The 12,584-nt window shown below is 35.0% G+C and overlaps 2 protein-coding genes across 3 annotated transcripts; one reads left to right on the top strand and one right to left on the bottom strand.

The window, feature by feature from the left end:
* Positions 1-5,146: 5,146 nt before the first annotated feature.
* Positions 5,147-5,945, bottom strand: LOC120422214 (DNA-directed RNA polymerases I, II, and III subunit RPABC3). The gene is made up of 2 exons (XM_039585599.2): positions 5,517-5,945; positions 5,147-5,460 (listed from the first exon to the last, which is right to left on the bottom strand). Exons 1-2 carry the CDS (start codon positions 5,725-5,727, stop codon positions 5,219-5,221), a joined length of 453 nt encoding a protein of 150 aa, XP_039441533.1. The 5' UTR covers positions 5,728-5,945; the 3' UTR covers positions 5,147-5,218.
* Positions 5,946-9,147: 3,202 nt separating this feature from the next.
* On the top strand, positions 9,148-10,933 carry LOC120422236 (COP9 signalosome complex subunit 7). Of its 2 annotated transcripts, none has more exons than XM_039585625.1 (4): positions 9,148-9,481; positions 9,547-10,020; positions 10,083-10,230; positions 10,811-10,933. In XM_039585625.1, exons 1-4 carry the CDS (start codon positions 9,281-9,283, stop codon positions 10,816-10,818), a joined length of 831 nt encoding a protein of 276 aa, XP_039441559.1. In that variant the 5' UTR covers positions 9,148-9,280; the 3' UTR covers positions 10,819-10,933. The 2 variants fall into 2 exon arrangements, with proteins under 2 accessions (XP_039441559.1, XP_039441557.1); XM_039585623.2 differs by lacking the exon at positions 10,811-10,933 and adding an exon at positions 10,578-10,721.
* The last annotated feature ends 1,651 nt before the right edge of the window (positions 10,934-12,584 follow it).

The following is a 12,584-nucleotide window of genomic DNA, read 5'->3' as shown; positions in this document are numbered from 1 at the left end:
TTGAGCAGCTGCAATGCGTGGCAGTAGTCGACACAGACACAGTAGGCTTACAGTCACATGCCAGCAGTGAACTGACATTTTGGTTTGCTTCTGTGTACGCTGGGTTGGAAACTGTTTTTAGGCCTGTGGACCACCATACTGTAATTTTTTTTTTTTTTTTTTATATGATATGGACAAACTGATGATGCAAAATTGCGCTTCAAGCTCATTTCGTGGAGAATTCCACATAAGGTTTAGCAACAATGTATAAAAAGAAAAATCTAAATTATTTTCTCAATTTAGCAAAAAATATTAATTTAGAGTTGAAGATGACTTTTATCGACAAATATAAGGGTGAAACGGATAAAGATCCGCATAAGCAAAATTTCTCCAAATTTATAAAAAAATTAAAAAAACAGTCTCAACATTTGAATTAAAAATATGCTTTAAAATGCAGTTTTCACTAGTTCAGTTGTTTTGCAATCATTAATTTTCAAAAATGTGATATTTGACCAAAAGAAAAATTTTAGCGAAAAAAACATTTTGCATCGAACATTTTTTTTTTTGAAAACAACTCAAACATGCTAATAATTATTCTTTACGCAGGGGAATGCATTTGAATTGATTTCAGCTGATTGCACTTAAATTAAAATTTTGAAGTCCTTTGAAAAAAAAATTTTTTTTGCCCCATGATTTTTTAGTTTTTTTTTAATCTTTCAAAAATATTTGTACCAGCCTAATCGAATCACGAAAAACTAATGTTTTTCGATTTCTTTTTTTGGTTGTCAAGCTTAACTATGACCCTAACGGGCCTAACTACGCTAAAGTGATTTAGAATTTTTATATCTAAGAAAGCGGCCAAATGGCGATGATGAAAATTGTAAAAGTTCATTTTGTAATTTAATATGCAATTAACTATTTAAATTTGACTAAAATAAAAAATAAGAAAAAAAAATTATGTATGATATGATTTTACAAAGAAAATCACAAAAATTGCTATAAAAATACTAACGAAGGATAAAAACACAAATATTGAAAAGCCTAAAATTTCACTGTAACATGAATCGATCGCGCTCATACATGTATTAGTTCTCGCGTTCCCCTTCCCACACCGTAAACGCAACACCACGAAGCCTTCCCCAGCAGCACAAACAAAACAGTCTTCCACTACAGTTCGACCAGATCAGTCCGCTCGTCGTAGGCGCTTTGTTTCGTCGCTCGGTCCACACTGTCCACATTCCAGCGAGTGTGTCGAACTGCAACATTTTTATTAAATTACCGACCATTGCATTGTGTTTGGTGCGCGAACTTTGGAGGGTTCTCTTCACCTGCAATCGCGCAGACCTTTGTTGTTCTGTTGAATAACCAGATCAAAGGTATCGAAACTTTTGACGTGATTCATCTACGAGAAATCGCTTCTAGTGAAATCGCGATCCTCGTCCAGCTGACAAGATGTGCCTCAACTGCGGAACCGTCATTGTGTGGTAATTGTCCGACTTTCCAATTGCGTTTTCATTCGCTTCGATTAGTCACTTTCGCATGATAGCTGATAGTGTGAATAACAGACAACAACGTATAGAAGCTTGTTCTAACGAGATTTAGTTGCAACAGCAAAGTAACATCTCGCGTCATTTCAGCTGCCTCATTTTCGCCATCGCCGTCGCGGTGGCCATCTACTACGGGGTGTTTAACGTGAACGAGTCGGCACCGGAAGTGGGAGACTTCATCAAGAAGACCGGCGACCAGATCAAGCACGGCATCAAGGATGGCATCAAGAAGATCAACGACGATTAGGGGCGATAGCCGACTTCAAAGGACAAAATTCACCGTAATGTTAGTGTGTTTTTATGAAACTTTTTTTATCAAACATTGTTCTTACAAATTTGCTCGTTCAACAGGTGCCGAATTGGACCAAAATGATGCAATAACACCGAATCTCAACACTCGAACAAAACAAAAATGCATCACAAAATGCTCAGAATTCCAGAACTCCACATGCGTAGTGCAAATTTACTCGAACAAATAAAAACAATGTGGAAGTCGTAAAAGTGCAAGTTCTAAACCATATTCTCCTTTTTTAAACTTAGCTTGTAGTAATTTATATGAGACGGATATTCTTTCTTTTTCTAAAGTGTATAACAAATCGACAAGTTTAAATAAAAACTATTAAGTAAAAAGGAAGCTGAAGAAGATTAATTTTCAATTGGAGAAAATACTCGTCCTTTGAAATTTTGGGTTATTTTTCAATGTCTATATTTTTAATCTTGGATTAAGCGAAAACTTTTTGTGCATGCAATTTTGCGGGCTGGTCAGACAAATGGGCATATAAAATTTACAAGAGAGAAATTTCGGTCATTCGATTTTTTTTTTGTATTTTTTAATCCGTCTGAAACTTTTTAGGTGCCTTCGGTATGCCCAAAGAAGCCATTTTGCATCATTAGCTTGTCCATATAATTTTCTATACAAATTTGGCAGCTGTCCATACAAAAATGATGTATGAAAATTCAAAAATCTGTATCTTTTGAAGGAATTTTTTGATCGATTTGGTGCCTTCGGCAAAGTTGTAGGAATGGGTAAGGACTACACTGAAAAAATATGATACACGGTAAAATTTTTTTGGTGATTTTTAATTTAACTTTTTGTTACAAAAACTTTACTTGCAAAAAAACATTATTTTTATTTTGTTTTATTTTTTGATATGTTTTAGGGGACATCAAATGCCAACATTTCAGAAATTTCCAGATTGTGCAGATAATCTTTGACCGAGTTATACATTTTTGAATCAATACTGATTTTTTCAAAAAATCTAAATATTGGTCGCAAAAATTTGTCAACTTTATTTTTCAATGTAAAATCGAATTTGAAATCAAAAAGTACTTATGTGGTGAACCGTTTTCAACTTATAACCATTTTTTAGGTAACTTTTATGAAAATAGTTATTCATTTTTTTAAATTAGTGTCCATGTTTGGCCATTTTTGAAAAAAATATTTTTGAAAAGCTGAGAAAATTCTCTAATTTTTTGTTTTTTGAACATTGTTGATACGACCTTTAGTTGCTGAGATATTGCCATGCAAAGATTTAAAAACAGGAAAATTGATGTTTTCTAAGGCTCACCCAAACAACCTACAATTTTCTAATGTCGATATCTCAGCAACTAATGGTCCGATTTTCAATGTTAAAATTTTAAACATTCGTGAAATTTTCCGATCTTTTCGAAAACAATATATGAAAATTTAAAATCAAGACTAACATTTCAAAATAGTTAAACATTCAATATTATAATCAAAAAAGTTACTTAAAAATTGCTATAAATTGAAAACGGTGCACTTTATCAAAATTTCACTAGAGTACTTTTTGTTTGCAAATTTAGACCGGGCCGTGGCTTAATGGCTACGGCTCCCGCCTCATAAGCGGAAGGTTCAGGGTTCGATTCCCCACCAGTCTCCTTGAAATTTTTCGACTATAATTGAACTTTGAATATGAACAAAAAACGAACGTAATCAGGTGGGATTCGAACTCACACCTTTGGATTGGTAGTCAAATGCTCTAGCTATTTGACCACCGAGGTGTTGACACCCCTTGAGTGACTAAATTCGTAGTGGTGAAATAATGTCACAAGGTCATTTACTATGTAACGATCCCTTTCCCAAAGGATTGCCCTACACACCACACACACCATTATAATCTATAAATAACTCGAACCGGTTGGTACGGTATGTCCCCGGCTTCTTCTTCTTCCCCTGGTGGTTCTATGAAATGTGGGTTCCGTTCATAGAATCTGTCTCATGCGGTTAATGCAACGCACTTCGGGGGTTCTCGAAAGTACTGTAATCATTAATAATGACAAGAAGGAACTTGAGGCGTAATCTAACCATAAGTTCTTCCCGGATGCTTTCTTCGGACTGGCTGCGCTTGTGTTCGATTAGATTAGATTAGATTAGAGTACTTTTTGTTTGCAAATTTGATTTTACATCGAAAAATGAAGTTGAAATTTTTTTGCGATTTTTTGAAAAAATCAGTATTGATTTAAAAATTCATAACTCGGTCAAAGACTTTTTGCACAACCTGGGAATTTCTGAAAAGTTGGCATTTGATGTCCCCTAAAACATATCGTAAAAGTTGGCATTTGATGTCCCCTAAAACATATCAGAAAATCGAAAAAAATTAAAATAGTGTTTTTTTTTGCAAATCAAGTTTTAGTGACAAAAAGTGAAATGAAAAATCACAAAAAAAATTACCGTGTATCATATTTTTTCAGTGTAGTCCTTATCCATACCTACAACTTTGCCGAAGACATAAAATCGATAAAAAGTTCCTTCAAAAGATACAGATTTTTGAATTTTCATACATCATTCTTGTATGGACAGCTGCCAAATTTGTATGGAAAATTATATGGACAAACTAATGATGCAAGATGGCTTCTTTGGGCATACCGAAGGCACCAAAAAAGTATAAGCCAGAGTAAAAAAAAATAAAATCGAATGACCGAATTTTCAGAGAATTGCTCATTATCCAAAAATCGATTTTCCGAAGGTTTGTATGGGAATTCGGATATTCGTATTTTTTTAGTATTTTTTCCTGTTCTTCTTTTTATCATTAAATTCGAGTTCAGTGACAGCGAAAATTAAATCTTGACTTTTTTTTGATAAGGTCCTATAAACAAATGTAAACATTGAGTGTATCCCGCTTACTCCGATGGACTTTGACATAAGGTGTGAAAGGGATACACTCAATGTTTACATTTGTTTATAGGACCTTATCAAAAAAAAGTCAAGAAATATTTTTTATGCAGTTGATATTTATTTAGATGATCAACATGAATTTCATATTTAAAACTCAGTAGGCCAATTTGTGTGTCAAAAGCAGCTAAATTTCAAGTAAATTAATTTTGACTTATTTTGAAATAAATTCTATTTTTCTATTGAACCATTTCAATATGGACGATGGTTTTAACAGACCAAGCTTAGAACCTGTCACGTGCACCTGGTGGGTAAAAACAAGATGTTTTTTTCTTTAAATTGATTTGTAAAACGCAACCTTCGTTACCAAACAGTGCAATCGCCATCATCATCGTGACGGTTCTCATCTTCGCCAATCTTTTCCTCAACATTTGGCTTCTCTTCAAAGTCATGGAGATGTCGGACAGATCAAGATAGAACCGGTTTGAACCGTAATAGCAGTTTTATTCGCAGTCAAAATTACCTTAACCAAAGAACCGGAAGCAGCAGCAGCAGCCGCCTAAAACGCCAGCTTCTTCATCAGCAGATACATGTGCTGATCGATTTCGAACCCGTGCAAATTGTTCGCATCGCCCTGCAGTCGCATCAACAGCCCACCAAAGGACACGTACGCCGACAGTCGGTTGGCCGATTCCGTTTGCGCGTCATCGCCCTCGATCCGGTACACCTTGCCGAACATGACGTACTCGAAACTGTCCGCCCGGGAGCCCTCGATTTCGGCCGCGTTGTACTCCATACTGGCTGCAAGAATAAACCCAAGTTAGAAAATCTCCTCAATAAAACTAGGTATTATTTACCGGGTGTTCCGTCCTCGTGCAGGGTCGTGGCCAGCACCAGCCGGAACTTGTCCCCGAGCTCCATCGGGTAGAGCCACGAGTTGATGTCCAGGATGAGGTCCATTTTGAACGACTCGGACTCGCAGTGCAGCCGGCTGCTTCGGTCGAACTTTTTGCCCTCCGGGTCCATGTCCTTCACGTTGAAGATGTCCTCGAACAGGATTCCGGACATTCTGGACGGTGGTTTTGTTTACAAACGTGGGCAGGTTGAGGTTAGCCGATTTTTGAAGCGATTTATTCCGTCAAAAAGCACTTCTACACTATGTTTTTTTCTTGGGCTATAAAAAACACTTAAAAATTTGTTTTAAACTTTCTTTACCCTGGTTTTTGTAAGATATTCTGGCAAATTTGTTCAAAAAAGACGCGCTTTGCACAAATTTAACGCTTGTCGCGGTTTTATTTTGGTAAACATTGGTTTGACATTTATTTTTTGTTTGCTGTTTATGGGATTCACCTTGCCGCTTTGTTAGTCCGACAAGCTTCGAGGGGTGACAGAAAGGTAGATTACAAGTAATTCTTAAATTCTTAAATTCTTAAATTCTTAAATTCTTAAATTCTTAAATTCTTAAATTCTTAAATTCTTAAATTCTTAAATTCTTAAATTCTTAAATTCTTAAATTCTTAAATTCTTAAATTCTTAAATTCTTAAATTCTTAAATTCTTAAATTCTTAAATTCTTAAATTCTTAAATTCTTAAATTCTTAAATTCTTAAATTCTTAAATTCTTAAATTCTTAAATTCTTAAATTCTTAAATTCTTAAATTCTTAAATTCTTAAATTCTTAAATTCTTAAATTCTTAAATTCTTAAATTCTTAAATTCTTAAATTCTTAAATTCTTAAATTCTTAAATTCTTAAATTCTTAAATTCTTAAATTCTTAAATTCTTAAATTCTTAAATTCTTAAATTCTTAAATTCTTAAATTCTTAAATTCTTAAATTCTTAAATTCTTAAATTCTTAAATTCTTAAATTCTTAAATTCTTAAATTCTTAAATTCTTAAATTCTTAAATTCTTAAATTCTTAAATTCTTAAATTCTTAAATTCTTAAATTCTTAAATTCTTAAATTCTTAAATTCTTAAATTCTTAAATTCTTAAATTCTTAAATTCTTAAATTCTTAAATTCTTAAATTCTTAAATTCTTAAATTCTTAAATTCTTAAATTCTTAAATTCTTAAATTCTTAAATTCTTAAATTCTTAAATTCTTAAATTCTTAAATTCTTAAATTCTTAAATTCTTAAATTCTTAAATTCTTAATTCTTAAGAGGCAGTATTTGTAGATTCTGCTCGGTTTGTTCTAGAGGTCGTATCGAGGTGCTCCGATTTGGATGAAACTTTCAGGGTTTGTTTGTCTATACATGAGATGAACTCATGCCAAATATGAGCCCTCTACGACAAAGGGAAGTGGGGTAAAACGGGCATAGAAATTTGAGGTCCAAAAAACATGAAAAATCTTAAAATTGCTCGCATTTCCGTAAAACTTCATCAATTCCAAATCTCTTAGATGCATTCGAATGGACTTTTGAAGCCCTTCAAAATGTGCTATAGACATCCAGGATTGGTTTGACTTTTTCTCATAGCTTTTGTAAATTACTGTTAAAAATGGATTTTTTTAAAACCTTAATAACTTTTTGCAACAGCCTCAAACACCCATACTCCCATTGGTCAAAAGTTAGGGAATTTCATGGACTATACTGCCGTTCTACGCATAATTGTCCCATGTCAGTTTTGGACGATTTTGACTTTATGACATTTTTAAGTTTAGTTTGACGTGTACTTTAAGAAAACACATAAAATTTGGTACTTTGTTCTGAAACTCATTAAAAACAACACCAAGTCTGTTTGTCCCATCGTTAAACTTCTACGCATAATTGTCCCACCAAGTATTTTCTTACACGGAATCATTAGTTTTACAAAGCATTATGTCTTGTTTACCAGTTGTATAGCAAGATAATCACAAATAAGGGTGATACACTGCTAACTGGGGCGATTAGGGACACATAGGGCGAATAGGAACCCACGGGACAATTATGCGTAGAAACACAGAAATCGGTCGAAAAATTTCAATCGCGTTTTTCTCAGTTGCACTTTTTTGAACATGGGACAATTATGCGTAGAACGGCAGTATAAGCCTACGGTATTAACTTTTTGGCCAATCGCAGTTTTTCTCATAGTTTTACGATTTTTCTATAACAAACATTTTACAACGTTAGTTTTTGCCCTGTAGGCCTCCATAGCGGCACTTTTTGGTCTCAATTTTGCCATATTCGGAATCGTCGGGAAATTTTACATTAGATTGAGATGTTGGAGTTATGAATTTAATTAAGAAAATAATTAAATAAAACATTTATGAAAAAAGTTAGATTTTTCATATCCTGTGTTCAATACGTCAAATGCTGTATCAAGTAGGCGAATACCTGTTTTACCCATAATCCGACAAAATGCTAAATAATATTTTAATTAATTCTAAATGGCATTTTTTCCAATCAAATTCAAAATTTCAACACCTCAATCTAATGTAAAATTTTCTGAGGATTCCGAATATGTCAAAATTGAGACCAAAAAGTGCCGCTATGGAAGCCTACAGGGCAAAAACTAACGTTGTAAAATGTTTGTTCTAGAAAAATCGTAAAACTATGAGAAAAACTGTGATTGGCCAAAAAGTTAATACCGTAGGCTTATAGTCCATGAAATTCCCTAACTTTTGACCTATGGGAGTATGGGTGTTGGAGGCTGTTGCCAAAAGTTATTAAGGTTTTAAAAAAATCCATTTTTAACAGTAATTTGCAAAAGCTATGAGAAAAAGTCAAACCAATCCTGGATGTCTATAGCGCATTTTGAAGGGCTTCAAAAGTCCATTCGAATGCATCTAAAAGAGTTGGAATTGATGAAGTTTTACGGAAATGCGAGCAATTTTAGGATTTTTCATGTTTTTTGGACCTCAAACTTCAATGCCCGTTTTACCCCACTTCCCTTTGTCGTAGAGGGCTCATATTTGGCATGAGTTCATCTCATGTATAGACAAACAAACCCTGAAAGTTTCATCCAAATCGGAGCACCTCGATACGACCTGTTTCACATCGGTGAAAAACTCGCTCTTAAATTCTTAAATTCTTAAATTCTTAAATTCTTAAGTCATTAAATTCTTAATTCTTAAGTTTTTAAATTTTTACATTTTGGTTGAATTTCTTAATTTTAGATTTATATATTTTTTATTTTTAAATTTGTAATTTTACATTATTATTTGTTAAATTTTATTTTCATAAATGTCTGATTTCATTTTTTACATGAAATTACCCAATTTCAAAAAACTTGAATATTTTGAATTAATTTTCAATCAAAAATCAAATCATATTAATTTTATTTCTTCTAAATTTCCTTGTTTAATTTTTTATGTTTTACATCTTCTACCAGATGTTTGTCCAAATGTTTTCCTTTGCTTTTCCCTTTGAATTACTTTATTTTGAGCAAAAAACACAAATCCGTCCGAATCTTTTGTAATAATCGAATTATTACCTATCGGCTACCCCCTCGCCTTTCATTCATTTTGTCGGACTCAAACTGTCGTCCCCTCACAATCCGACAAACGTAACTTTTTGTTTGCGTGAATTCGAGGAAGCGAAAAATATTTTCGATTGTCGCTGCAACTTTTTCTTTTCCGGAAAACACAAAAGAACCATTCCGACGTTCCGTAATCAATTCTTGTGAAAAAAAGCGAAACAAAAATGACTCCCGATCTGAATCTCGTCGACGGGGAGGGTGCCGGCCAGCAGCAGCAGTTTTCCGCCCACAATCCGATCGAGCAGTACGTTCTGCTATCGAAGAGTGCCAAGGGGCTGGCCTGTCTGGAGCTGATCAAACAGGTCCTGGAGGCGCCGGGAGTTCACGTGTTCGGGGAGCTGCTGGCCATGCCGAACATTGCCGAGGTGGGTGGATCTTTAGTGGCGTGTTGGTTGTTGGGGTTTAAGGTTTTATTATTTCTGTTTTGCAGCTTCAGACTGGTCCGAATGCCGGATATTACAACACGCTCAATCTGTTTGCGTACGGAACGTACCGGCAGTATCTGGAGAACCAGGCCCAGCTGATTCCGCTGACGCCGGTGATGCGCAAGAAGCTGCAGCACCTGACCATTGTTTCGTTGGCCATCAAAACCAAGTGCATTCCGTACAAGGAACTGCTGCACGAGATGGACATTAAGAACGTGCGCGACCTGGAGGATCTGATCATCGAGGCCATCTACGCGGACATTATCCACGGCAAGCTGGACCAGAAGAACAAGCAGCTGGAGGTGGACTACGCGATTGGGCGCGACATCCGGAAAGGGAACGTCAGCGAGATTGTAGAAACGCTGCAGGAGTGGTGCGACTCGTGCGAGACGATTCTGGCCTGTCTGGAGAACCAGATTCATCGGGCCAACACCGAGAAGCAGAAGCGGCTGAAGCACAAGGAGTGCATCGAGACTGAGGTGAGAGAGTTGGTTTGAAAATTTCTCCTTAGCTAGAGTCTAAAGATTCTTTTCTCAAACAGATCGCCAACCTGAAAAAGCTGATCAAGGTGCAGGCCGGCAACGATTCGGACGAGGCGATGGCCACCGACTCGGGCCGCGAGATGTCCGCCGGCGGCAATCCGGAGATCCGCAAGAAGCCGACCAAGTCGAAAAGCTTGAAAGCTAGCGGTAAGTCGTGGTTCAAAAATTTCTCCTGAGCAAAATGATCTCCCGCAGTGGTGAATGCCTTCCTGACCTAAGAAAAAGCACTCGGAGTCGGAACGAAGCAAAACGCAAACCTTTCAATACATTCTTCTAACGCAAAACAAAAGCTGTGTTCTTTCCAAACGAGCAAAACCACTGCAAAACGCGGGCTTTCATTTATCTTTGGTTTGGTTTCTGTCCCTGAGTTTTAGTTTCTGTTTGGCTTTTAATTCGGTGTTTTCCTTTTTTTGGGCTGGTGGGCGTGGTGATTAACAAATCAAACAAATGTCTTAACCGACCGCTTCCTCCCCTCGTTTTGACCCTACAAACAGGTTCGGCCGGAATGGTCTCCAGAAAGATGCCCTGAAAAAGAAAGAGCGAATTTAGTTCGCTGGCGATCCCCGTTTATTTTTATTCTTTGGTTAAATCATTAGCCACTTACTTTGCACTGTGAATAAACTTTTTTATGTGATTTGTGTATGAACTCGTTTTTTTGTTTTAATTTTCTTCTAATTTGCTTTCATTGCTCTTTTTTGTTCTTTTATTTTCATACGTGCCGAACTAGATAAATGAGTTTGAAAGAAATGTGGCCCTTTTTTGCTCTCGGAGCGGAACATGACCTTGCAAATGAATTTGATCAATTTTAATATTTTTACTGAAATATATATATATTTGACGATTGTAGGTTTTCAAAAGCTTTTTTTTTTTTGCAATATGGATTTCCACAAATAGAAAAAAAAAAAACATTTCAAAACACGTAAGTATTAAAAAAAAGGTTTTTGAGCAGTCTTATCTACAATGATTGTGGAACGTTGTCCAAAAAATAAAAACATTTCAGTAGACTACTACAAAATTTCACTGGTTTTATCGATGATATTTCTTGAACAATGCACTCAACGATAAAAGGCATGCCAGGGAACTATTCCCGATCAGTCTTATTTATTGTCATGCAAATTAAATCGACAAGCCGACATTTGGCGATGGATTAACTATAGTCCCCTTGGAACGAGCTGCAAACAAGATTCCTTTTTGTCAAGGAAAGTCGTAATTTTTTTTTCCTATTTGAAACCTTATGTTAGAGTATGTGTCCAAGGTTGTTAATCGATAAAATTATCATCGATAATATTATCGTCTGACGATAACGATGACTCATTTTTAAAATCTTTTTAAAATGGTCAAATATTCAAAATTTGCAATATGGGTATCAAACGAAGCGAAATTTTGCATGCTTCTTAAGGTTTGTTCAAATTTTACGTCCAGAGATTTTCGGGATTTCAGACCTCCCCCCCTACGCACGAACACGTCACGCACTTTTCCTATACCTTTAACATGGGCTGTCACAAACCTCAGACCCCCCCCCCCCCCCCCTCACCCTGTTCATGGACGTAATTTTTGAACGAACCCTTAAATACATTCAAATTATTCACGCTCCATATCATACAAAATTTTGCGTTTGATACCCACATATTTTAAAAATATGAGTACTTTCGAAAAAATAAGGTATTTTGTGATTTTTTTTGTATTTTCAAAAAAAAATCTCTATAATGTCGAAAGCAAACCAAATTTCGCTTCGTTTGATACCCGTATTGCATATTTTGAAAATTTCAGTATTTTTGAAAAAATACGGTAATTTGTGAAAATTTTAGTAATTTCCAACAAACTCTCTAAAAAAGTGAAAAAAAACCATACAAAATTTCGCTTTGTTTGATACCCATATTGAAAATTATGAAAATTTGAGTATTTTAGAAAAAATACGTATTATAAATAGTGTTTTAGAAAATATCAGGGGGCAAAAAAAAAATATGTTTCAAAAACTTCAGAATTTTAAAGGAAATAGAAGTCTAATCAACTGAAAACAATTTGAAATGCCTTTTCCTGCGTTTAAAATCATATGTAGCATGTCTGGGATCGATCACAAATATTTTAATTTTTTGTGGAATTCCAAGGTGAAAACTAATGATTGCAAAACAACTGGGCAGGTGTAAAATGCATTTTAAAACACTTTTTTCATTGAAATGAATACCATGGCTTTTTATTCAATTTTTATATTTTTTTACCTCCCTGTCGACATTGGCCAGAGTCGAGGGAAATAAACTTCAAAAAATATTTCCAACGGCCTGAAGTGAAAACAAAATAACCATACAAAATTTCGCTTCGTTTGTTACCCATATTACATATTTGAAAATTTCAGTATTTGCGACAAAATACGGTAATTGGTGAAAATTTCAGTATTTAAAAAAAAACTATAATAAAGTGAAAAAAACCGTACAAAATTTCGCTTTGTTTGATACCCATATTGCAAATTATGAAAATTTGAGTATTTACGAAAAAATACGGTA

The sequence above is a fragment of the Culex pipiens genome, chromosome 2, assembly GCF_016801865.2.
Source record: "Culex pipiens pallens isolate TS chromosome 2, TS_CPP_V2, whole genome shotgun sequence".
NCBI classification, from domain to species: Eukaryota; Metazoa; Arthropoda; class Insecta; order Diptera; family Culicidae; genus Culex; species Culex pipiens.
This window is presented reverse-complemented; position numbering and strand designations above follow the sequence as displayed.